Below are 27,903 nucleotides of genomic sequence, written 5' to 3' on the forward strand. Positions count from 1 at the left end.
AAAAGTTTGGGAACCACGTGGTGCAGACGTTGTTTTGGGCGTAGGCGGTTCATTTTACATCCTTTCACACTATAAACGTTTAACAAGCCTTTTAGCTGGAAGCGAATGTTCACTAGGCATTCCAGGCCCGATAAATACTTTTCAGAACCGAAAATCATGAGGATTACTTTTGGACACCCATCTAAAAGAATAAAGTTTTCAATGCACGACCAATTCATTTTTAGATACAATTGGCTCCAGGTAGTGAACCACTGGCAAAAAAACACACCAAACCATATCACCTATATGGTGTTTAATCTTACGCGGTTGAGATAATTAGATACAAGATATCAACGACTAAATATTTTGCAAACATACATCCAGGCAGTCAAACTAGAAGTCTAGATCTAAAAAAATATCTTAAATTGTTTAAAGCTCGCTTGAGAAGTCTGTTAAAGTAAATTGCCTGATGAGGGCGCTCATATAGTTTAACATGTTTACCTTAACACATAATCAAAAAATATACAACCCAACGCATCAGGTTTTGTTTCATTTACTAATATTGTCACACTTTCACGGAATTTCAGAATTACGAGAAATTTCCAAGGACAATGTTAGAAGGTGATTGTAATTACTTTTGCATATGTTAATTACCAAATGACAAGGTTAAGAATAACAAGCAAGAGCAACTGACAAGTCAACGACATTGTTGTAATTCCATTTTGGCCTGATGTGGTTGTCATAATTGTGGTTGTGTCAGCAGTTGTGGTTGTTGTTTCAACCAGGGAGTCGAACCGCTTGTCACATGGGTTCAGGTTCGGTTCGGGTTTACTTGGCTTTATTTTCAAGGGTTCGGGTTCGGGTTCGGGTTCGGTTCCGGTTTTTAAAAATGTATATTTTCTGGTTCGGGTTTTGTTCCGGTTTGGGCAAATTATCCGGTCCGAACCGGTTTGCGGTTTTTAAACCGGTTCAAATTTGTATTCGTTTTAGTTTAATTCTTCCCATCATCTACCTGGCCTTATCAAACTCCAAAATAATTTTGACCGTGCACTGTTATTTTTGACACCCCCTATAAGTGTTATCTCGTGTATTCTTTAGTGCGCTGTTTTGAAAAAAAATCACAAAATATAAAACAGACTGCATTTTTTTACTGGTTCAGTTCCGGTTCGGGTCCAACGCCAAACAAAATATGGGCTTCAACTCCGGTTCGGGTTTTTAGAAAATCGTAATTATCGGTTTGGGTTCGGTTCGGGTTTAATGAAATTAACCGCTCAAACTGGTTTGTGGGTTCGGGTTCAGTTCCGGTTCGACTCTCTGGTTTCAACACAAATTGGATTGACGAACGTTTATGCTTTTATACCCACTGCACTGGAAGTATTCTCAAAAAAGACGTACATTCAACAAACTATGTCACTATATAAACTTACGTTGTTAAGATATTGTTCCAAAGTCAAGCCGCTGCTTTCAAAGTAAATGTCTGCGTACGAACCGTAAACATTACGATCCGAAAATGGGGGAGCGCTAGAAAGAAAAGACAAACATTTTAATGAAATTGCCAATCAGCTTTGACTTTGACATTTTAATGAAATTGTCAACTAAGTTTGCCGTTTATTGTTTGGTCGTGAACTAGTGCAGTATGCAAAAAGAATTGTTTGTTCCGCTTGGCTGATTTATGTAAGTTTTCAATTGCAGCACATGCTAGTACTCTATCGCGAGTTACACCTTTCTTTTTTTCCTTGGTTTTGTAGTCAAACAATTGCAAAATAATTATTATTTTTATTAGTTATTATTATCAATTACTTTTCGTTTACGGTTTGTAGCTACAAGATGCACCTATCAATAGCAAATGCTCCTAAAGTCTTAGGTTTAGAGCCGCTACCCCAAGAATAGTACAGTACTGGTTGACAAACAGTCGGTATATTCTCTGTTCTTAATGATTTGTTTATAACTTGTGCAAGTGTATATTTTAACTGTAACCGGAGTTGTTAGTCGTAATCTTGAGATTATCTTGGGGTCATTAATAAGTTACAAAACAGAAGGTTTTACAGGATCCGCTCTTTTTAACAAAATTTTGTTAGCTTCCAAGACGCAAACAATCACCGAATAGCCAGATAAGTTTATTGGTATGAATGAAGGTATAGCAATTTAGTGACCCACCGAAGTTTCGGTTGGCCGAAACATTTCGGCTGAATACGTTGTTTTTCGATGTTTTTCGATGAACTTTTTGATTGCATGGAATTAATGCTTAAAATATCATTTTCACCAATACAGAACGTTTAGTAAAGCTTTCGCATTGTGAAAGTGATTTTGATTTGTCATAATTCACTTCACTCGCATCAACGACACAAGGTTCAGTTAAAAATCCATAGGAACGGGGATTTTAGGTTCGGCCTGATTCGGCCGAATTTATTCGGTCTCGTTGCCGAATATTCGGTCGGCCCGAACCTTTTTATGCGGGTTCGATGCATCACTAGGTAGCATCATGCATCAAATACAGCACAGACAACAGCTAAAACGTAAACTTCTGAGTCAGGAAAAGAATTGGAAAACCTAGTGTAGGTTAGGCTACAAGGCGCTGGAATTTCGGACATTACGAGTGTTTTTTAAAATTATTTCCGGACACAGATTTTACGCCGAAATTATGGACGTCTCGTAACCCTAATCTGGTGTAATAACTAGAGATGTACCGAATATTCGGTTTGCCGAATTTATTCGGCCGAATCGATCATTTTTGCAAAGATTCGGTTTCGGCCGAATAATTTCTTGCGATTCGGCCGAAACCGAATCTTTTACGAACACAAATTTAAAGCATTAAACGTGTCTTTTCTGCTTATTAAGGTCCACGCAATCTTTCAAAAGCCCAAACATAACGAAAATTGCGTCAATGTTTATCTTTTTCAACACATTATCGTTTTTCCCACGGTTGTCAAAAAAATTAGTAATTCATTGGCAGGTTGCCAATCATGCTTACGGCAATTTTAAACCCCACAGAACTGAAATAAGGACGAAACACAACTATTTTGCACTGGCTGCCTGGTAGATAAACATTTTTTTCACGTCAAACGCGTAGCGTACGACTTCGCGTGACGTCATAAATGATTCGGTTGATTCGGCCGAATTTATTCGGCAAAACCGCCGAATATTCGGTTTCGGCCGAATCGAAATTTCGCCGATTCGGTACATCACTAGTAATAACCTGCTGAAACCTGTTACTGCTGTCATTACGACGCCATAGTAAATGTGTAAGGCTCTGAGACCTTTCTGTATTTTATTACCATTTTAACTTACCGGATGTCAGAGATGTTGGTAATACCGAGCGCATTGTACATGTCTGGATTTAGGAGGGGTCCAGTGGCACAACAAGAAATTGGCAAACGAGGATAATATGAGAAAAAACCTAAGCACATTTCTCTGGTAGTAGGAAGTCCACCCTATAAAAAGATAAAACCTGAGCACATTTTATTGGTGCTAGGAAGTCCACCTTGATAAAGCAAAACAACGTCCGTTACGCAAAAGTCTTACGTTTCAATCAACCATACAGTAAAGCAATTACGGTTGTACATGACGTAATGTAACCCTTGAGCATGAGTGCGTAGTATCTGTTATCTTACATATGTAATGTTAGTTCTGCTTGTGCTGTCATAATCACAAAGAATTTGCAGTTGATCGCCTGGTAGCACGACTCGTCCAGGTTTCACATATCGGAATGTTTAGTAATTAAAATCATAAGCGTCGTCCTTTGTTACATACGGCAACTCTACTCGGTTTCTGCACAAAAAAAAACAAATAATAAATTTGGACATTTCAGGCCAATATGGACAAATGCAAACTTAGGTATTTTAATGGACTTGCAAAGTCTTGATAAGACGTTGCCAGTCATAAAAAAACTAAAAAAAACTTACACGATTTGACTGGACTTTTAAGTCTGGTTTTATTATGTTTTGTTCTTTTTGGACAGATATTAACAAACTAGATCAAAAATGGTTTTATTATGACCTAACAAACTAGATCAAAAAGGAGGCCTAATGCCCTGAAGCTAAATATGTTATTTTTCAAAATTAAGCTGTGGCAAAAAGATAATATAACTTACTACTTGCGAAAGTAATACCGCAACAAAGTAATACCGTTTGTATGTTACTTCACACAATTGCAACTAAACTAAACCTCACCTGAAATGACGAACAGTAATTTTGTTTCCGAGCAAATGTGTGTGAAGGAACGCTCCAAATATGGTAAAACTTGTGATATTTTCATAATCCATGGCCTTGTAAGAAGGATTGGGTAAAACCTTATTCTAAATCAGTAACTTATTTGCTACATAATTCACCTTTTCGAGACAATTGGCGGGACAATCGCCATGTATAAGAAATGATTCAGCGTTTGGTGGAATAACGAAAACATATGGAAACGTAACTTGACCGGTTTGCATAAATCCCGCGTCGTGGGTTCGAAGTTGAGTGGTTTACTTAAAAGTGAATCCAGAATCATCTATGACAGGGGTCGGCAACCTTTTTTGCACTGCGGACCGCTTTTGACAGTGAAATTTTATCGCGGACCGGTCTTCAAAAAACTACAAATATTTAGCAATAAATACGCTTTAATTAGTCTATGATCCCCGGGATACATGGTCAAAATGTATTATAGCATTAAACCTGAAAAATTATACGGCCCGGTAACGAACTCCTCGCGGACCGGTACCGGGCCGCGGACCGGCGGTTGCCGACCACTGATCTATGACACCTGAAAATAAAACCGTTGACATTATGCCTTAATTGTCATTAAATCAAAACATATTCTTATTTTCGGCCACAAGAGATCGGCCGTATGAGATCGGCCGTATTGGATAGTGTAGCCATCCAACGGCACTCCAGTTTGTTGGGGGCAACAGGGTAAAAAACCCATACCTCTCTTAGTTTGTGCAATATCACAACTGGGCATACACCACAGACGAAACTGGCTCGCAACGGCCAAGCAACTGCTTGGGAACCAAAGCGAAGACGGCTCATGTCACAAGTTTTATTGGCTCGATGCTTATGAAAAGTTCATTATAGGAAGTGTGTCGCTGAAGCGATTGTTTTTATCAGTTATTGAATAGACAAACCAGAGTTGTAAGTCGGGCCGGGTTCGGGCTAGCGTTTCTTTAAAAAAGCGGGCTTGATTCGGTATAGGGTTGTCAATCAAACTTTTGGACCTAAACGGGCTCTTCAAAAACGATTCGAGTTCCGGCTAGGTTTTAGGCTTGTACTACGGGTAAAGGGCTCCAACTTCAGGCCCGTTTACAACTCTGGAACAAACACAATAATAAGCATTTATGTTCACGACAAAATACTGATCTTGAACCGTGGGTTGATATTAACAAAACATATATGCACTCTAAATGTGCCACAATGTACTTTGCCAAACAGTATACGAGAAAGTAAGTATATTGTTCAACCTGTCTTTACATTGTGGTTATACTTCACGGCTAAGTTGTTACTGTTCGTAATATACCTTCATCAATATTCGGGTTGTCGTAATGCACTTGTAACACAACGTATTTCGGGTCGCCTGGTTCGCCAAAGGGCAGCCCAACATCGTAAAAATAAAGTCCTCTGCAGTCCGCACCCAATACAAAACTGTGCAAGAAGACATAGCAAGCCCTATAGTTGCTGACCGACACACATTGTAAATTGCCATCATAACATTACATTTTTAGTTTCGAGCCTTATGAACTCTGGCTTACTTCACCACCAACCCCAGCCAGCAATAAATTTTGAACAGTCATCATCGGAAATCGGTGCGCTGTCACTAAAGCATCTCCCATTTGAACCGACAACTGCATCTGTCTACATTGCACCGTTGGTTTAAAATAATAATAAAATCGTTTTAAAATGCAAACCAAACGTTTTGAGATAAATCCTACCGGCAGTGGGTCGACACATTGATATAGACTATGATGTGATGTACGTAAAGTTCATGACCGCTTTGGATTAGTGGTAAAATCTGTGACCGAAAAATTGGTAAACCTGTTTTCTAAAGACCGCAAATACATGTTTTACCTCAACAATATGTCTTTTTGAAGGTACATCAGGGAGCTGTAGAAGATGACAACTGTAATATGTATCTTTTGCTGGAATTGTAACCCCGCCATTTGTTAAATTCAAAGTTTCGACTGTCTCGTTAGCAGGTAAAGCTACTGAGATCATATCAGCCGACGTAGTAAAAATCACACTTCTGGTCCCTGTAAACAGTTTTCTTAGATCACAAGAACTTTTTTGTCCGAGAAATATGTTGTACCTCTGTTGGTTTCGTGATAAGTCCCCTAGGACTATGTCGTCGCCAGCTGGATCTGTTGTTCCAAAAGCATAAATTATTCTCATTGTGTTGTCCTACAGAATAAAATAATGTTCTTTCTGCTATAGTTTTGACAACCCTGTTTTGACCACCAAATTTTTGGTCGTTCAACAGTCTGTTTGCTATCCATGAATTCCCAACCCCATGACTTTGTTTCCGCCTTTACATGTTAGAAACGTACAGGAAGCTTCATTTTTAAACGTAATAATCATCAGATGTATTGCATGACCGTGCGTATTACCTACCCAATTTTATACACCGCTTAAAGGTGATCGCTACGGCCTAAATTTCGAAGCACTTGTTTAATTTTTAGTTTGCAATGCAGCGAGATTTTGTCCGGACAATATATAAAGGGGCTTTAGCTACATGACAGAAACACCTGCAAGGTATCGTATAGGACACAATATTGTGCAAGTCATACCTCAAAAAAGTTTGCGTTAGTTAATAATAATTTTATTATTTGTGTCCTGTAAGTGTCCCATAGTTTACGCTGCAGCAACTACACCATTTCTATATTCGTGTAATTTTATTTTACGTTACTTTTCGGGGCGTTTCTAGGGTACTTGTCAGCAGTCGTGAAAAATCTAGGGAAACTTATCGATTTTGTTTGGATATATGCTGTGCTTCAAGAAAATATGATGCTTTTCATGTTAGTTTTGGCGTAATGTTCCTTGTTGACTATCACATCACAGATTTACTAACTCCAACAAACCAGGATGTTCAACCTCAAAATATGCCCGAATACAGGTTTGTGTGATGAGCCCAGAAAGAAACGTGTTCTGCTTGGTCGTCCATAAATTTGCTGCGTTAACTTTCAACGTGGCGTATTTGCAACTGAAGTCTTAATTCAAGACCAGACCTTCGGACGAAGTCGTTTGCTTCATTTTTATCGTCGTTGGGCGGGCAAAATTTAATGCCTTATGTTCACAAGTCTCTAAGATCATTTGTTGTTGTTTTTTCTACTTCTGAAAGAGTTGGTCGCTTCAAAAAGAGACCTTTTGCTGACGTTTGTAAATTTTGTGTGTAGTAAACGTATCGTCCATTCATTGTAAAGGTTATGGTTGCCATTCACAAAACACGTTCTGGTTGGTCGAGCGCAAAATTTGAGGAGTCAACTGTTTGTTGCGTGTGTGCAGTTGAAGCGTATAATTTAAAGCCGGCCATTGTAAGGCAGATATTTGGACAAAATTAAACACTGCAGTTTTGGGCTTGCAAACTAATTTAGTTTCGGCTTTAACAAACAATCGTCATTTAACACGCATTAGGCAGAGGGCCAAATATGTTCGTTGCCATAAAACCAAACAAACGGGGTTTAAGAGTTTTACATTAAGCAGCAACCACTTTACATAAAAATTGCAATTCAACCGACTGGAATTTTATAAGCTTAACATTTTTTACGATGAAAGTTTTCTTCCCCAAGTCAACGTGAATCCTATTGTTGTTTATTTATGCAACGCAAGCCCAGAGTCAATCTCCACAACCTTTATTGTGAAAATTCTCACTATATACCAGAAGCCATTGTTAGAAGTCACTGAGAAATATATATTACGCCAAATGATCATGTTTTTTTGTAATCTGTTTCTCAGAATCTTTTCTTAGCGTGTTTTTGCATATGAAGCATAATAAAGCGCAAAAGGGTTGCTACTAAAGGAATTTTTACGATTTACTGATGAGTCACGTTTTTCTGTATACTAGTTGTATATTTTTAAGGCTCTCTGTTTCGGTGTGCAAATGCTTGAAAACATTGCAAAGGAACTTTATAGTTCTTAATCTTTACAATGCCGCAGCACTTCTTTTCACAACTTCCTGTTACAATTACACGTGTTTTTACTACTAACCTTTATAGGAAGATCTTGTAAAGAATCACAGGCTGGCAGTTGTCTAGTAAATTTGATCCAAGTCCATCCATCACTTTCACCTCCGGATAAATTATCTATATTTTGCTCGTTGTCGATCGGTGGAAATTGATTTCCAGTTGCAAAACGGTCCTATAAAGTAAATCGCTAGTTGGAAAATCTTTCAAAACAACCCGACAAGCATTTTTTTACATACAGTGATAGTGACTTGTCCGTTTTTCACCCAACCAACAATAATATCTGCCCCAGTCATACCGCCACCTGGAGAGATTCCCATACCAACCTGTTGTTTTGGCATGAAGCTAAAAAATAAATAAATGGTACAGACTGAACTAAGAGGATAACTGGTGTATTTCACCTCCAGTGTGATATAAGTTGTGTTGAACTCCCAGTTGAGCAATACGTTTCCTGCTGTATCAAGCTGTCGCATGAATGGATAACTTTGACTTGGAGTTTGACCTTGGCATCCCAACACCAAGGTGAAACCAACAAAAACCACTGCATGTAACATTTTATTCACAAGTAAAATGTTTAAATTTTGAATCAAGCTGAAATTTGTAACAATCATATTTAGAAAAGTAGTTATAAATTACCCTAAACAATCCTGCCTATCAATACAATACGCAATTAACTGCTGTCTTCCCCAACTTTCGCCTTTCTACGCATTTGCACTGCGTACGAGATTTCCGGCTTTGCGATGTAAATTTATAACGTGACCTCTGATAGCTTACACTTCGTTACACGGCCGAGGTTGTATTTGACAAACTTTTGACTGTTTGGTAACTTACCCTGGCACATTTAAAATGTTTTAATCCAAGAGCGGTTTGCCTGAACTAGTTTGTGGGTTCGTGCACATTAAGTTCATTGGACCAAGAAAAGCCCGAGTATCGCGTTTAACGTCTCTGAACCGGAACATTCTGTTCATTAGTTTTTTGTATGAAATGAAAAAAAATAGGTTTTGTGATCTTACACTGCCACCTGGCTTTGAAAATGGAAGTTTTTTTCACAATTTGTTTACGTCTTAAATATTACAAACGAATGGAAATAATGCCTTGGCCTTGGCAGGCTGTCGACATGTTTGCTTTTTGCAGAAACTGACGATGCCTATTTATTAAGGCAAAATATATCTTTCTGTTATTAATAGAAACGATTTATGCTTTTTATCTGTTTTGATGAAACAGTCCAATATTATACTGATCAGAAGCAAGAATCTTTCTTTTATACATTTTATTGTCTGCGGGAGATTCGTTAAATAACAAAACTGTTTCAGCTTCAAAATTGTGACATGCACAAAAAATGTACAACTAAGACTAGTTGTTGCAATACTTTGATTGTTTATGCAACCAAACTACAATAGTTTTAACGGTTCGATTTTGAAAGTGGTCCCGGGGGTGTCTTTCAAGATACTTTATTTGTATCTCACAGCTTGAAAGTTGATCCTACTTGTAATTTACGTCTGCATTAGCCGAAAATATGCATACGTAGGTTACTATTTGCCTGTGCGTTCAAATTTTGCATAAATTTTATTTCATTTTTCACATTGTATGTAAGATATAGCCTACATATAACTTTTGCGTTTAGAACAGGGGCGGGCAACTTCTCCAGTCGGCGGGCCTGATATGGGAAAATGAAGTACTTGGCGGGCCGGATTCCTGAATCGATATATTAATCGCGTATTTATCCAGTGATTTAAAACGGATTTTTGACCACCTAAACTAAATACAATCAAGAACGTCGCAATTACAATACAGTCCAAACAATCTAACTGATATAACATAAAATTATTCACCACAGCAAATTTAATGCATACACCACAGACTTAGATACTGCAGAAACACTAATTAGGCTACACGTGTGGAAAGAAAGAAAACCGAGAAACCAGGCCACCCACAAGGTTGGCAGTTATGTCGTAACAATGGATGTATGGTGCGATGGTTACAACGGCGGGAAAGTTTTTTGCTAGTGGGGAGCGTTACTGTCCGTTACAACTATAATTTGACGGAGTAAGCAAGTAGTAGGGGATTGCGGAAGACTGTGGCCTCGGGCCACATCATCATGCAAGACCAGAAACTGTCTGCGGGCCGCTCAAAATCCCGTCGCGGGCCGGATCCGGCCCGCGGGCCGTATGTTGCCCACCCCTGGTTTAGAAGTATCTAAACAGTAAGAAGTTACTAGTGGACAATATTTTTTTTGCTCAGGATATTAACTTGGTATGTAGTGGTCACAGCTTTTTCAAAAAATCTTCATCATTTACCTCTCATAAAACATGCCTTGGTACCGTATAGTTGTTATAGTTGATTGTAAGCCGCTGGCCACGGCTTATAACTTACAGCTTTTTTACTCTACAGCTTGGGCGGCTTACATTTTTGTATCATACCGACATTATTGCTGCACCCCTGCTTTTTGATTTATTTTGTGTTTAAAACTGTGGGACAGGTAGACATTACACTTCAACATGCGCTCTGTCGGAGGCAATGTTTTTGAGTTACTAACAGAGAAGTTTGTGGAACAATGGCATGTATGTGAAGTTTATGGAACAATGGCATGTATCAAATGGCACGTAAGCTTACAATCGAGGGCCTATCGTCAAGGGAAGCATACAAACGAGTGAATATGGTACTTAAGTTGTGGTGCTTAACTATAATGGAAGAAAGTCAGCTTTGGGGTGGTAATCATCAGCATAAACAAGAGCATTGAACCAGAATACTTATTTTGAGAAAATTACTGATGTTGCGCATACGCTTTTTGATTGCGACTAAAGAACCAAGCTAAACAATATGGGCTATATAGACAAATAATAATTATTTTAACTCGCTTGTTCGGTTTGGAATTGGAATTGAGTTCTATAATTAAGGCCTGAAAAGTTTAGTGGGGGTGGATTCGGGGCCGAATTTTGTTTTTTAAACTTTTGGCCGAACCCATGCCCAAATAACTGTGGTTGAGTTTCAATCTCTAATCTTGATATATCCATTCCTTTAATTTATCCACCAACATTGTTTAAAATAATCGTAAATTTTTAACGATTAACAAAGTTATACTACATATATAAGCTGCCGGAATTCAGATTATTGCGAAATAAGTATAAGCCCACTAATTTTTTTTGGGGGTTGCAATGGTATCTTAAAGACTGAACACCCTCAAAGCAACAAATTTAAATTCACTTAAGGGTTTGGGGAACATTTTGAACTAAACCTCTCATCAAGTTAGTGCAGACCGCCAGGGTAATTCGCTAAAATACTACTCAAGAATTACTAAGCCGTGCATACAATTTGGAAGTGGTAGCCAGTAACAAAGGTCAGGAATTTGGCAAGCCGAGAAGTTTGGCTTCATCTGGACTGTAAACCGCTGCGCTTTCAACTTGGATCAGTCCAAGGTTGGTTCAGGTTTAGTGGTGTACAACCTGTAGCAAGGATACAGATTTGGCTCTTGCAGTTTTGTAGTGCCTGCCGCACCATCATCATTTCGCCGAAATGGTAAGTGCGAAAATTGTTAATAAGCGTTACGCACCACTGCGTACAGTTTCCAAATTTTTTTTTTCATTTTTATTTTTTTTAAACCATAGAGAGTGGTCAAGGTACGTACAAATCGACATTTTGAGGTATGGGAGAAAACGTTTAAGCTTGTAAAGTCACATTTATGGTCTCAAACAGTATTTTCCAATGAAATGACTTTAACCGATACTCGTTTACATCAGTCGCCTATATACAAATGCATACACAGTACATAGTCCAATGTTACGATCAAATAAAAAGACTATCCGAGCCTAATATTTTTCTATAAATTGGCACAGATGTACGTTAGAGAAAGAAGTTTCACCTCGTAGAGTCGCATTTCTGGTCTCAAACAGTATTTGCCAACGAAATGACTTTAACCGATACTTGTTTACGTAGGTCGCCCATTACAAATGCATACATCGCTAAGCCAATGTTACGAAACAAATAAAAAGACTATCCGAGCCTAATATTTTTCTATAAATTGGTACAGATGTACGTTAGAGCAAGAAGTTTCACCTCGTAGAGTCGCATTTCTGGTCTCAAACAGTATTTGCCAACGAAATGACTTTAACCGATACTTGTTTACGTAGGTCGCCAATATACAAATGCATACATCGCTAAGCCAATGTTACGAAACAAATAAAAAGACTATCCGAGCCTAATATTTTTCTATAAATTGGTACAGATGTACGTTAGAGCAAGAAGTTTCACCTCGTAGAGTTTATTTGTTTCGTAACATTGGCTTAGCGATGTATGCATTTGTATATGGGCGACACGTAAACAAGTATCGGTTAAAGTCATTTCGTTGGCAAATACTGTTTGAGACCAGAAAAGTGACTCTACGAGGTGAAACTTCTTGCTCTAACGTACATCTGTACCAATTTATAGAAAAATATTAGGCTCGGATATTCTTTTTATTTGTTTCGTAACATTGGCTTAGCGATGTATGCATTTGTAATGGGCGACCTACGTAAACAAGTACCGGTTAAAGTCATTTCGTTGGCAAATACTGTTTGAGACCAGAAATGTGACTCTACGAGGTGAAACTTCTTGCTCTAACGTACATCTGTACCAATTTATAGAAAAATATTAGGCTCGGATATTCTTTTTATTTGTTTCGTAACATTGGCTTAGCGATGTATGCATTTGTATATAGGCGACTGATGTAAACGAGTACCGGTTAAAGTCATTTCATTGGAAAATACTGTTTGAGACCATAAATGTGACTTTACAAGCTCAAACGTTTTCTCCCATACCTCAAAATGTCGATTTGTACGTATCTTGACCACTCTCTATGGCAGTGGTTCCCTACCTTTTTGACCTTGCGGCACCCTATCTAAGAGATAAATAGTTTGCGGCACCCTGGCAAAACTGGATAAATTTTTTGAGGTTTCTGTATTTCAAATAACCGTATGAAATAAGAAGCCGGGAATAAATGCGAGATGCGAAACTCAATACACACTAAAACTCGGTTAGAAATAAATAAATTCCGCACTTAACGTGTTAAAGTTAAAATAAATAATGGGCCGCAGTATTGCAATATCAATATCTCGCGGCACCCCTGAGCATTGCAATTGGCACCCCAGGGTGCCGCGGCACCCCGGTTGGGAACCACTGCTCTATGGTTTAAAAAAAAAATGAAAAAAAAATTTGGAAATGCTCATTAACAATTTTCGCACTTACCATTTCGGCGAAATGATGATGGTGCCTGCCGCACACGGTTAAAACTTTTTGCTGTGTTTTCTTGTGTATTTCTTTATTGCCCTATTTTTTGGATACTTTCAAAGGTTCCCATCGCATGATTAACGAAAATACAACATTAACTTTTAACTATACCAGAAATCTTTAAGTTTTACAGAAACTAAAAATTTTTCTGCCAACCAACCGGGCAATTCGTTGAAAATATTATCCAACGAATATAACAATGATTGAGCCGTGCACATAACCTGGAAGTGGTAGCCAGCAACAAAGGCCAGGGATTAGGCAACACGACAAGCACTGATTTATATCAAGACAATAAAACCATGACTTTGGATCAGCCCAAGCCGTAGGTTGTACAACCTGTGGTTGCGGTTACAATGTTAGCATCCGCGGTTATCTGCTCCCAGTTGTGAATGGTTAAAACTTTTTTGCAACAAATGCAGCTTGTAAACTCAATCTCAAAAAAAACTTTTTTTCATTTTAGGCCAGAAAAGAATATCACAGGTGTAGTAAACCTGCACACCCAGTCGTGAGTCTTTTTGTAGGCCGATTATGTTAGTGTAATGCTATGGGTAATCAACGATTAATTTAAAGCCAAATATTATCAACTGATATTAAAGTCAAAACGATTCAAAATAGTTGAGAATGATTTAGCAAAATCTAAGAATTTAGTGAGATGTCAGTTTAACATTTTCGCAAATAAGTGTAAACCAGAAAAAAAGTTAAGTTTGGTGCTGTAACATTCTTTTAAAATCGAGCTGTGAGCTATCACGTTTTTTTATTTGAACCACGAAGCCGGAAATCTAGTACCCAGTGAAACTGTATAGAAAGACTTATGTTGGGGAATGCGTTAGTTAGTCGTGTGTTGCATTAGGAGGTAAGATTGCTTTGGGTAAATGTTGACAAACTTTCTAAACCTGCATTGTTACAAATTGCAGCTTAATTTAAGTTTTTTGAACATTTCATTTGTGGATGAAATGTTTTATTCAGTGGTTTTTGTTGGTTTCACATTGGTGCTGGGGTGCCAATGTCAAACTCCAAGTCAAAGTTATCCATTCACGAGGCAGCTTGATACAGAGGGAAACGTTTTGCTTAACTGGGAATTCAACGCAACTTACATCACACTGGAGGTGAATTACATTAGTTTTCCTCTTAGTTCAGTCTGTACAATATATTTGTTTTTTCAGCTTCATACCAAAACAACAGGTTGGATTGGTGTGGGAATCTCTCCAGGTGGTGGTATGGCTGGGGCAGATATCATTGTTGGTTGGGTGAAAAGCGGACAAGTCACTATTACGGTGTGTTAAACATGCGTGTGAGAGGGTTGTAAAAGGTTTTTAACAAACGATGTCCTTACCAGGACCGTTATGGAACTGGAAACCAATTTCCACCGATCGACAACGAGCAAAATATATATGATTTATCTGGAGGTGAAAGCAATGGATGGACTTGGATCAAATTTACTAGACAACGGGCAGCCTGTGATTCTTTACAAGATCTTCCTATAACGGTTAGTAGTCGGAAACAGTTGTTCAAAATTTTGACAAGCACACTTCTGTTATTTTTTAAACTTTTAGTTGTAGTTTATCGCACAGAATTGTTTTGCTTCATACGAGATGGTACTGTTGGCTTAAAATTTATTAGACTGCCCTTTTCTTAATCTTCATTAAACCAGTGGTCGGCAACCGCCGGTCCGCGAGGAGTTCGTTACCGGGCGTATACATTTTCAGGTTAAATGCTATAAAACATTTTCCCATGTATTCCGGGGATGATAAACTAATCTGGGCGTTTTCATTGCTAAATATTTGTAGTTTTTTTAACGTCCGGTCCGCGTTCAGTTTCAAAAACGGTCAGGAATACAAAAAAGGTTACCAACCCCCGCGTTAAACGACAAATTTTTGCCAAATGAGAAATTGTCCATGTAAAACTAGTTGGAAATACAACAGTTGTTATGATCAGTTTCCACCCAAGGTCTACCTTTATAGCAAACACGCAACCAACACCTAACTCAGTAAATTTTATGCACTACCAACCAGAAAATGTTATGTTTACACTAACCACAACCTTTACAATAAACAGACACTGAAACGTTTACTGAGCACGATTTTTCCAAACGTCAGCAAAAGGAAGTCGTCACAAGAGCCATTTTTAAGCCCCTGTTTACTAAACAAAGCCCTGTGTTTATTCAGAACAACAAGCTCAATTCCAACCTTGTAGCAACCCTTTTAAAACTATTTTTAAATCTGCACTGTTGCGCTTACATCTGGGCGTTATGTAAAATTTTGTTGACAAAACATCCATGTGATACAATACAAACAGTGGTGGGATTCAGCCGGTTCGCACCGGTTCTATAGAACCGTCTCACGAAATTTTATGACATTAGCGAACCGGTTAGCATTACTGCTTACTGTCAATGGATTTTTCAGAACCGGCCAAAAAATATGACTTTTGTGATAGAACCGACTGACAAAAAAAGTGAATCCCACCACTGAATACAACCAATGAGATTTGCAGAACAAAGCCTCTTAATTTACCAAAAAAATAATTTCGGCAGAGGAGAAAAAAGTTTATTAATTTTTAGGTTGCAAAAATATAAATATTAAATAATAGTTCAGGCTATCAAAACAGCTACTAAAGAAAGGAAATTAATCTTTACAGGAAAACACGATAAGAATAATTTACGCTTTCGGAACAACAGATCCAGCATGAGACGACATAGTCCCAGGGGACTATCACGAAACCAACAGAGGTACAACATATTGCTGCGCAAAAAACAGCCTTCTCATCAGCAAAACAACTTATTGTAGGAACCAGAAATACGTTGTTTACTGAGACGATTTGAGCTCCGTAGCTCTACCCGCTGGCGAGATAATTGAGACTTTTAATTTAACCACGGGTGGAATCACAATTCCAACAAAAGATACATATTACAGTTGTCATCTTTTTCAACTCCCCGATGTACCTTCCAAGAGACATATTGTCGAGGTTAAATCTTTTTTTAAGTGTTTACGATGATTATCAATAAAACCGTTTTCGTTTACAGATTTTACCATTATTTCAAAAAGGGAATGAACGTTACATACATCACATCATAGTCTACCAATGTGACGACCCACTACCGGTAGGAGTTGTCTAAAAATGTTTACTTTCTTATGATTTTAAAACTACGGTGCATTATAGGCAGGTGTAGTGGTGGGTTCAAGTGGTGAGTGCTTCACTGATAGAGAACCAATTTCTGACAATGACTGTTCAATATCATTTGCTGGCTGGGCAGCTGGTGGAGAGGTAAGTTAATATGTCAGAAACGAGTTGAACACATTTGAAAGAAAAATAGTTTGTTCAAAGTTTAGACTTTCAACCTTGTTTAGAAACAATTTGTATCTTAGTTTTTGTGACTGAGACTTTTACATGTTCAACATTAGATTTGACTTTTGTCTGTCCAACACTTAGTTCTGTTCACGACGTTAAGGTAGAAATTCATATCTGCTTTCGCTTGCAGGGTTTTCGTTATCCGTCTGATGTTGGACTGCCTTTCGGCGAACCCGGCGACCCAAGATATATAAGACTACAAGTGCATTACGACAATCCGAACCGTGATGCAGGTTGGTCGTTAACACTGGGCACAAACACGAGCCATATATATTGTCTGCAAAATATAAAGTGTTTTATTCAGCTCACGTGTTGTAAACAAGGTTCAGTTGAAAAACACTCATCAGCAATAAATTTTAGGGGTACACTGATTCGGCCAAAATTTCCGCCTTCATTGCCAAACACTCGAAAAACATAGAAAATGTCGTAATCAAATGACAAGGCATGATGTCGACGGTTTTCCTTTCAGGTGTTGTAGACAATTCTGGATTAACTTTTAAGTACACCAGTCAGCTTCGAACCCACGATGCCGGACTGTTGCTAGCTGGCCATACTACTTTTCCATACGTTCTCATCGTTCCACCAAAGGCTGAATCATTTCTCACTTACGGCGATTGTCCAGCGGACTGTCTCCAAAAGGTAAATTAGGCGGCAACTTATAGTAAAACATAATTTGTTATTTGTTTACTCGTCATTTGAGTATCATTTATGTTACCAGACCATGGACTATGCAAATATTACAAGTTTTAACATATTTGGAACACTCCTTCACACACATTTGCTTGGAAACAAAGTAACCCTTCGTCATTTTAGGTAAGATTTAGTTTTAGTCATAGTAAAAGTTGTAATACACCAAAACTTGTAACCACAACTACAGTATACCCACAAAGTTGTACACATTCCTAGTTCTTAACCTTTAAACAAAGAATCAAAGCTCTCATGTAGAATGTTACATAACTATTTCAAAAGCCTCAGTTAAGCTCTAGCAGTGTTTGGTGACAATGATACCATGGCCAGGCCAACCCCTTAAGCCAGTGGTTCTCAACTCGTTTCAGGCAATGGACCACCGGCCCAGTAAAAATAATATCGTGGACCATTTAATTTTTGAAGTACGCATACGAAACAATCATTTGGGCTTGAAATATAATTCTTTAAAACCAATTTTGTGATATATAATTATTAACAGCTAACATTTTGATACTCTTTCAACATGTAATATGCAATCATCTCTAGTTTATCACTTAATGTAGTGGACGTCCTGTGGACCACCCAAAAAGTCATCATGGACCACTAGTGGTCCATGGACCACCAGTTGAGAACCACTGCCTTAAGCCAAGCCCAAGACAGTCTCTCTAATACGGTGTGTAAAATGTAGGATTTATAGACATATTCGATGACTCTTCTGGGAAGTAATGTAAAACAAATGCGCCACAACACAAAATTAAAACAAAATTTCCCAGGAGAACCATACACACACATTTTTGGCGAAAAATGCATCGTCTGCTGTACAAAAGTATCCATAACCTTAGAACTTTTATATTTTATGTTGCTATCGGCAGGAATGGTGTGGAGTTGCCGTTTGTAACAAAGGACGACGCTTATGATTTTAATTTCCAAGCATTTCGTTACGTGAAACCTGAACGAGTCGTGCTACCTGGGGATCATCTGCAAGTTCTTTGTGATTATGACAGCACGGGTAGAACCAACATTACATATGTAAGATAATAGACTTATTATTGCATAACACCTATTTGTAGCTCTATTATTTTGTCGGTTCAAAAAACAACTGATGACCCGTCACGGGATCTATGCTAATTTGGATGCAATTATTGTTTCATTGCGTTTAATCGAAGCTATCCGCTAGCAAACGTTAACGTCTTTTTTAGGGTGGACTTCCTACTACCAGAGAAATGTGCTATGGTTTTCTCTCATATTATCCTCGTTTGCCCATTTCTCGCTGTTTAACTGGACCCATCCTGGATCCATACATTTACAATGCTCTTGGTATTACCAATACCTCCGATATTAGGTGAGTTAAAATGACTTAGATACCAACCCAAAACAACTTAAATCAAATTTCTTTAGTTTAGGGCAATTACAATAGAATAGTTCTCGTAGGCGAGACCTTGAAGGGATAAAACCATTTCGTGAAAAAAGTCATGAAAACTAGTGTGCAATCACAATCATATGTGAAATAATCAAAATGAGGAATATACCTATCTACCATACATTTGTTTGTCCTTCTTGCATATTTGGCAAGTTTAAGGTCAAGCAATTAACAGTATTCTTTGATTCCAAACAGACAGAACTGTTGAAAAGTTTTTTGGCGATTTTGTGTAAATATTTGGCGTTAATTTTCCAGCACTCCCGCGCAACTTACGTTCCGGGGCTCATATGCAGAGATTTATTTTGAAAGCAAAAACTTGACTCTGGAACAATATTTCAACAATGTAAGTGTTTGCTTTGGTGAAAATTTGGTGAACATCTTTCGAAACAAGCTCATGGTTACTGTAGGTATGAATATGTTGAATGTACGTAATTTGAAACAACGTCGTACACATGCTGTATTGACCAGACATGTTTTAAGAAATTGGCGATTACTGTTTTTTGTTATACATTTTACAAACATGTACTTAGTTGCATAATTTGAAATGTACTGTCACATTCATGCAACGCGAGTCAGTCATAACATAAATTCACATTTAAATGTTCTGTTGCATTATAAGATACCTTGGAATCAGGAGTTGGCAACTCAATTTAGCAACAACTTAAATAAGGCTCCGAAATTCCAGGTCTGCACGGACAACAGGTTTACACCTCCAGAAGTAAGTTCAAAAAACAAAAATCTTGTTTGTTGTTTTGAAAAAAATATTTATAACATCGTTTGACGTGTTTTAGCTTGCACAATTCGTTCTTCCGGTCAATATTACACAACCTTATGTGGAACCACGTCCAACTTGCATCGAAACACCAACCACAACTATTGGCATGACAACCACATCCGGCCAAAATCAACTTAGAATAATGTCACAGTCTTACCAGTTGTTTTTAATTGTTGTGTTCTACTTTGTCATCGGTTTCTAATTATTCATCACGATGTGTGATGAGATGAATAATTACTAATAATTGAATAATTCCTTTACTAACCTATAACTTACCCATTTTGGACAAATATTACGACAACGTTTAGGACTTTTAGGCTTTTTTGTCTCAGTCGGTACTGAAGCCAGACAAAACGTAGTGCAAAGGTCATGACACGTTGCATAATAATTTAAATTTTGCAAATAAATTTTCGTTGTTAAATAAAATAAGAGTTAAATGATTAACTAAGTGAGTACCTTTTGTTCGCAATTCTGCATTTATTATCATTTATTATGCTGAATGTGGAATGCGTAATCAAATACAAAGCAATTACAAAAGAAATAGTATAATACAGCACAGTATAGAGTTTTTAAATGGTTGTATAGGAAATTCTTTAATATTTGGATTTTTTGCTCTATATTTAATCTCACTTCGACTTCTGCTTTGCAATATATCGATTAAATAACATCAAATATAAAAAGTTTCAGATGTAGTGTAGTTTGAAAAAAACTTTCTTTTCGGTTCTTACAATTGTTTCAGACAAAACATGATTAGGCCTAGAGCTATCGCGTTTAAAATGTAAATAAAAGGCTTTTCTAAACCTGTTTCAACCATTTTATACAGGGTGTTTTTGTTGTTGTCTAAAACTTAAACTTTAGTACCTGGCCACGGATTACACAAAAAATACTTAAAACATGTTTTGTTGCTGGTGCAAACCTCATGTGGGAATGTAAGTTTGCTGGTATCTCTATCATAAACCTTAAAGATTTATATTCAAGTACTCTTTAATGTAATTTTACCTATTTTGCATTTTTCATACTGTAATAAGCCAAAAATCATTCAACTTATAGAAGTTTATTTGCTTTTAGGTTAGTATACTGTTCAAATTAGCAACAGAAAAATATTGGCACGCCAAGCCATTGTTATTTAGATATACAGGTAAATTGGAACGCGACGTTAAAAAAGATATCGACCCTTGGAACAATATAACAGGGCGCAACACAATGATAAACAATGATCATTGCATAGAATGACATGCGATAGTATGTACATGATGTTTGACGTTACACAAGTGAAATTAAAAGCTGTTCTCAATCACATTAGCAAATAAGTCACATGCTTGAGAGCATAGATGCAAAGTCAAAGGTCCACCAAAGCACAATACCTGACGGAAGCACTGAACGTATTTACAGCGGCACATGATTTAGAAAACACATTGGTGTAAAGAATCCACTGGATTTTTTTTAAAGGGTCAAATATTCAATGAATTAAATTTACTACATTTGTAAGTCACCAATGATAAGGCTGAGAATAATAAGCACGAACAACTGATAAGTGGACGACATTAGTGTAATTCCATTTTGACCGGATGTGGTGCCCATGACTGTGGTTGTGGAAGCAGTTGTTATTGTGGCGGTTGTGGTTGTAGCACTTATTGTGGTTGTGGTAGTGTTAGTGGTTGTTGTTTCGATGCAAGTTGGATTCGGTTCCACATAAGGGTGTGTAATGTTGGCCGGGAGAACGAATGATGCAAGCTAAAACATATTAAACGTTTTTATAAATTTTGCTCGACAACAGCAAACACCAAAGGTTTTTGTGTTTTAAACTTACTCCCGGAGGCGAAATGTCGTTGTTTGTGCAGACTTGGAATTTCGGAATCTCATTTAAGTTGTTGCTTAATTCAGCTGCCAACTCTTGATCCCAAGGTATCTTATAATGTTGTAGAAAAATTAAATCTATTTTTTTTTGTGTGGAAGAAGTTTTGGTTGCTAAAAGCAGCCTTTTTGTGCACAAATAATCTGAATTATAATTACATTATTTTCATAAAAATTGAAACAGGCTAAAAATCAGTTTTAAGGAAACTTCATTTTTAACAACATGTTCAAATTGAAACATATTCAAGGTTTTAAAACACGCTTAATAATAAGTTTTCAAGGTCTTTCAAATTATTACAAGGTTTTACTGTACCATGGGCTTCGTTCACTAAAAATTTCGTAAAGTTACTAGAGCACACACTTACATCGTTGAAATATTGCTCGAGAGTCAAGTTGCTGCCTTCAAAATAAAACTGTGCATATGAACCGGTAAAAGTTAATTCCGAACTCGGAGGAGCACTAAAACAGAAACGACAAATAGTAATGAAATCGCCATCACCACAGAACATTTGAGTGTACCTAATCTAAGTGTTTCCATTCATTGTTTGGTCTCAAACTAACAGAAAATGCAAAAAGGTATAAAACTAGGTATTTTTTTTGTTTTTCTGTTTTACTGTAAGTTTATTAACATCATGACGATGTTCATTATTGACCGGGAGAGTGTCTGATTGTTTCATCTATGATTGTGAGTACATATATTTTAAATTTTGGTTTAGCCTATCTCACTAGATCAGTGGTTCTTAACTGGTGGTCACTAGTGGTCCATGGTGCCTTTTGGGTGGTCCACAGGACGTCCACTAACATGGTAATAAACTGGAGATGATTGCATATTACATTTTTAACTTTGTGAATCGGTTTTAAAGAAATAAGTTTTTAGCGTAAATGCTTGTTATGCTTACTTCAATCTTACTCAAAAATGGAATAGTCTACGGCAGTGGTTCTCAAACTTTTTTTTATTGCGACGCCTCTGGAAAAGTTTTCTAGACTTGCGACGCACCAGCAAATTAAAGTAAATGAGGAAACTTATTATTAAAGTTGTGTTTATTGATACAACAACAAAAAGCCACGAAACGGAACTATTATGTGACGCCCTTGGAAAATTGAAACGTCCCATTCAGCTCTTATACTTTACCCATGTTAAATGTTCGAAAGCGATTGCCCTACAAGAACTTTTGCAAGTTGTATTTATAACTCACCGAATATCGGAGATATTGTTAATACCGAGAGCATTGTAAATGTATGGATCTGGGATAGGTCCAGATAAACATCGCGAAATTGGCAAACGTGGATAGTATGACACAAAACCGTAGCACCTTTCTCTGGTACGAGGAAGTCCACCCTGAAAACCACGTTAATGGTTTCGTTATCAGATAGTTTCAATCAAACGTATTTAAATGACAATTGCATTTAAAACAGTGTAAAACTCGTGAACGTGTATGTGTGAAAACGTTGTTGTTAGTTCATGTGCTATATACATATAATCGATGAAAACATACATACTGTGACGCTTATTTATGGTTACAGAGATGCTTCCTCTCTCTTTGTTAGCCGAGACTAGAATAAACTACTCTCTTATACATTAAAGCAAATAGATTAATGCTTTCAGTATAGCAAAGGACTTGGCATCATATTTTTAACTGTTGTTCAAATGTTTAATCGGAGTTTATTAGGAGCTAAATACATTTGTTGTAAAAACAAGGCCATTTTCTTTTCCCACAGTTGAAAATAACAGTGAGGTAACTTATTACTTAAAACACCCCTATGTGCCAATAGAAAACATTGGATTGTGCGAGCTTTCGACAGAAACCATAGGAGAATTACGCTCATTTCGTTCAAATACTTGCAAATATCCGGATAATTTCATTAAGCGACACACGAATAATTGAACAATTTTCTGATAGGCTACGCTTTGCGTGTTACAATATTTTTTGATTTTGGCAGCATAATTCTTCTGTAATAGGTATGATATCTTACATATGTAATGTTGGTTCTGCTGGTGCTGTCATAATCACAAAGAACTTGAAGTTGATCGCCTGGTAGCACGACTCGTTCAGGTTGCACATAACGGTATGCATTAAAATTAAAGTCATAAGCGTCGTCCTTTGTTACAAACGGCAACTCTGCTCCATTTCTGGCAAAAAAATGAAATTTAGAAATTTTGTTGTATAATCTATATAGCGAGTAGTTTAATAGCAAACAAGGCATTTTTGCTAAAATCTGTATAATTGGGTCTTGTGGCAATTTGTTTTGCTATCTAACTTCTTTTACTATCACATGTAATTGTACACTATTTTGTGTTGTGGCGCTTTGTTGGCACTCCTATTTTGTCTATGAATTGAACATTTAACACACTGTGTGATCAGCCTGGACTTATCCAGAATTTGGGAGACGGTTTCGGGTGAAAGTTCAGAGGAAATTTGGCTTGTTGGTTTGGTTGGAGAATTGTTAACATCGCCACCCAAACTGCAAGAGTTGTTTTGAGGTTTAAGAAATAATTAGATGACAGTGAAGCTTTTATAAAGGCATTCAGACTACTCTTCACATGTATGAAATTTGGACTCAATTAAACGACTTTTTAAACGCACAATTGTGGTTAAAAGTTTGTGTTGGTATCATACTTGCATTTCGTACAAAATCTTACCTAAAATGACGAACAGTTACTTTTCTTCCAAGAGAATGTGTATGAAAAAGTGTTGCGAATATTGTAAAACTTGTAATATTTCCGTAATCCATTGCCTATCGCAACAATAGACAATCATGTTTATTTTCTTTAAAATTGAAGAAAAAAAGACAGTAATTTGAATAGTGGGTTTACTGTGACTTTGTTTTAATTACAATGTGTTGTACCACATTATTTACCTTTTCGAGACAATCCGCTGGACAATCTCCGTAAGCGAGAAATGATACTGCGTTTGGTGGAATAAAGAAAACATATGGAAATACAGTAGCGCCGATATGCAACAATCCAGCGTCGTGGGTTCGAAGCTGACTTGTATACTTGATGGTTAATCCAGAATTGTCTATAACTCCTGAAAGTAAAAAAACGTTTAAATTATGTGTTACTTCTCCCTTTTTTCAAACGTGGTCTTAGGTCACTTAATAAAAACTTTTAGTGTTTATATTATCATTTTGTGTTTGTGTGTTACATAATCTTGTATAGCGTTGCCATATTTAATTTTTACATGTAAGGGTAGAATTGAAAACGAAATGTATTTTTATGTGGTCATCTTTCACTGCGCCAATATCGTTGTAGATCATCGACAAAAAACGTGTTTTATAATCTTACAGTAAATTTAAAAACACGAGGGTAACGGACAAACTGATCAAGAACCCCAATATGCTGCAATGGACTTTGCGGAAAGGTAACCGAAATTGGAAGAACTTTGTTTATCAAATTTGACTTTGTGTTGTTGATTTACTTCATGTCTAAGATGTTAATGTTTATGACCTACCTTCATCAAGGTTCGGATTGTCGTAATGTATTTGCAGCCTTATGTTTCTTGAGTCGCCAGGTTCGCCAAATGGCAGACCAACGTTTGACGGATAACGTAAATTCTGGCGACGGTAAAAGTTACCAATAAAACGATGTTAACGTCTCTTTACAGAACTCGTTAGAAAATGTGGTAAAAACGAAGGTTTAACAAAATGTTGACTTTTACATTCAAAACGTGCAACATTTTGCACTTATAATACCATTTCAACCTTCAATCTGGCCTACAAGACATAAATTATTTCGAAACAAGGCATGAAAGTCCTAAAGCTAAAATTAAACACTTTACTTCCAAATATTCCGAACCCATTCTGACATATTAACTTACCTCTGCACCAGCTGCCCAGCCAGTAAATGTTATTGAACAGTCGTTGTCAGAAATCGGTTCGCTATCAGTAAAGCATTCACCACTTGAACCCACCACTGCGCCGGCCTGCATAGTACCGTTTTTTATAATCATAAGAAAGTAAACATAGTTAAGACAAATCCTACCGGAAGAGGGTCAACGCATTGATAGACTATGATGTGACTTATGTAACGTTCGTTACCGCTTTGAATTAATGGTGAAATCTGTAAATGAGAACTTTATATTAATTGCTATCCTGAATTCATTAAAAATTAGTTTAACCTCGATAATATGTCTCTTGGAAGGTACATCTGGGAGCTGTAGAAGATGACAACTGTAAAATGTATCTCTTGGTGGAAGTGTAACCCCACCGGTGGTTAAATTAAATGTCTCAATTGTCTCATCAGGGGGTGAAGCCACTGAGTTCATATCAGCCGTCTCGGTAAACAGGGTGAGTCTTGTTCCTGCAAGTTTTTTTAAGGTTTAAAAAACTTCCTTTTGCCGGACAAATATGTTGTACCTCTGTTGGTTCCGTGATAGTCACTTGATACAATGTCGTCTCCAACTGGATCTGTTGTTCCGAAAGCATAAATTATTCTCATTGTGTCTTCCTAAAAAAATAAATAGTTTATTTGATGAGTTGGCAGATGTATATTGGTTCAAAATTAAAAATTTAATTCTATCCAGAAGTTTTCAAACGTTTTACTACGCTACTCCAAGGTACAATTGCCTCAAAATACGGAAGCTTATAATCTACAAATCCGGTCATATGTATTGCGCGACAAAGAGTAGTTTGTCCAGGAAGTCGAACCGGAACTAAACCTGAACCAAAGGAACCGGTTTAATTTATTGAACCCAATATAGCCATCACAACATTCACTGATCTTAGAACAACGTTCTAAAGAGGTAGCTATAGAGCGTGTCGACTATAACATAACGGTTTTCAAGGTGTCTCGAAGTGAACAGTAAAAAATCTTTTGGAGCTTAAAAAGGCTGTGAGATGATGTTATTGTTGCATTTGGCACTGTCTTCTGACTTCATAAATGCTATTCTATGTTGCATTGCTGCAGCGGTGATTGTGTTGCGACTGTTATATCTGCGTTGCTTGTCTTTTATAGATTTTACTATTTTACTATATTTTATCATGTTTTAATACTAGTTTGAATTGGGTACTGACAGTGCGATATTGCAGCAGAACCTAGAAAATGCGTACCATAAATACATGGGGGTAGAATAAATTTTAAAATTTCAACCGGTTTCAAAAACCGCTAACCAGTTTAAACCGGGTAATCGCAAAACATACATACATTTTGGTACCTGAACCGAACCCTGACCCCTAGACACAACAAAAAATGAACCTGAACCGAATCTGGGCCCATAAAGCAAGCGGTTCGATCCCCTGGTTTTAACAATCAAATCTTATGAAACGCGCCGAGCGATAGAATCCAGATTGCAAATGATTTAAACGTTCCAATGTATTTTCTTTGCACCAACCAAATTGAAGTAAGTCCAAATGGAAGGGTTGTCCCGGATGGTGTTGTTCATTTCGTTGTTATAATAATGGCTTGAAATGTGAACCTTACACAAACTTTTAATTCGCTGATTCGCACAATCGTGTGATGTATAAGGTGTGTCCTTGTAAAGGTTGAGTTGACGTTCAAGAAATATATTCTGGTTGGCTGAGCGTTAAATTTACTAAGTCAGCGCTTTGTTGGGTGTTTGCATTTGAGCGTGTCGTTTGCAATCCTCAGTGCTAAATCGACACCCTCCGACGGTTTATAAACATGTTATCTCGGATAAGGTTTAAAATATCATCTGGGACAAAGTTTGAGACCTCTGCTTTAGAGTTTGATGCTGATTTTAAATATTTCATAGTTTATTTTTTATTCTGGATAACACGACTGAACACTGACCGTTATAGGAAGATCTTGCAAAGAATCACAGGCTGGCAGTTGTCTAGTAAATTTCATCCAAGTCCATCCATCACTTTCACCTCCAGATAAATCATGTATATTTTGCTCATTGTCCATCGGTGGAAACAAATTTCCAGTTGCAAAACGGTCCTATGAAGTATAGTGTTTTTGAAAGCAGTAAAAAGGAACCGACTCACAATATTTGTACACACCGTAATAGTAACTTGTCCGCTTTTCACCCAACCAACAATGATATCTGCCCCAGCCATATCACCATTTGGAGAGATTCCCACACCAATCCAACCAGTTGTTTTGGCATGAAGCTGAAAAGTAAACAAAAAACAAATAAATATGAAAATGAACTGAAAGCAAATTTATGCATTACACCTCTAGTGTGATGTAAGTTGTGTTGAAATCCCAGTTGAGCAAAACATTTCCCTCTGTGTCAAGCTGTCGCATGAATGGATAACTTTGACTTGGAGTTTGACCTTGGCATCCCAACACGAAGACCAATTCAACAAAAACTTGAAACTTAAACATTTTGTTCCAATCTTACGCGCTAAAATGTCTAACCTTAAAAAATAACCTTAAAAAAAATGACTGTTTACCCTACTATGGTTTTGTTTATTCATCGCTTATATCACAGCAAAAATAAACTCGTTTTTGCTATTGACAGCCGTATCACG

At 37.2% G+C, this 27,903-nt stretch overlaps 1 protein-coding gene and 2 pseudogenes across 2 annotated transcripts; 1 reads left to right on the forward strand and 2 right to left on the reverse strand.

Annotated features, from left to right (window-relative positions):
- Window positions 1–408: 408 nt before the first annotated feature.
- LOC145204716 (DBH-like monooxygenase protein 1) lies at window positions 409–8,679 on the reverse strand (annotated as a pseudogene).
- Window positions 8,680–14,307: 5,628 nt separating this feature from the next.
- LOC145204120 (DBH-like monooxygenase protein 1 homolog) lies at window positions 14,308–20,061 on the forward strand (annotated as a pseudogene). The gene is made up of 15 exons (XR_013853453.1): window positions 14,308–14,493; window positions 14,551–14,661; window positions 14,724–14,873; window positions 16,022–16,112; window positions 16,171–16,348; window positions 16,407–16,484; window positions 16,544–16,648; window positions 16,863–16,965; window positions 17,202–17,371; window positions 17,451–17,545; window positions 18,292–18,448; window positions 18,619–18,761; window positions 19,095–19,182; window positions 19,459–19,557; window positions 19,631–20,061. The product of XR_013853453.1 is annotated as a DBH-like monooxygenase protein 1 homolog (transcript).
- Window positions 20,062–21,090: 1,029 nt separating this feature from the next.
- LOC145204717 (DBH-like monooxygenase protein 1) lies at window positions 21,091–27,757 on the reverse strand. The gene is made up of 15 exons (XM_080077310.1): window positions 27,605–27,757; window positions 27,430–27,540; window positions 27,218–27,367; window positions 25,825–25,915; window positions 25,587–25,768; window positions 25,451–25,528; window positions 25,287–25,391; window positions 24,921–25,023; window positions 24,328–24,497; window positions 24,110–24,204; window positions 23,443–23,599; window positions 22,665–22,807; window positions 21,834–21,915; window positions 21,425–21,523; window positions 21,091–21,348 (listed from the first exon to the last, which is right to left on the reverse strand). Exons 1-15 carry the CDS (start codon window positions 27,755–27,757, stop codon window positions 21,091–21,093), a joined length of 1,977 nt encoding a protein of 658 aa, XP_079933436.1.
- Window positions 27,758–27,903: the final 146 nt, after the last annotated feature.

Source organism: Phallusia mammillata, chromosome 8, assembly GCF_965637545.1.
Source record: "Phallusia mammillata chromosome 8, kaPhaMamm4.hap1.1, whole genome shotgun sequence".
Lineage (NCBI taxonomy): Eukaryota > Metazoa > Chordata > Ascidiacea > Phlebobranchia > Ascidiidae > Phallusia > Phallusia mammillata.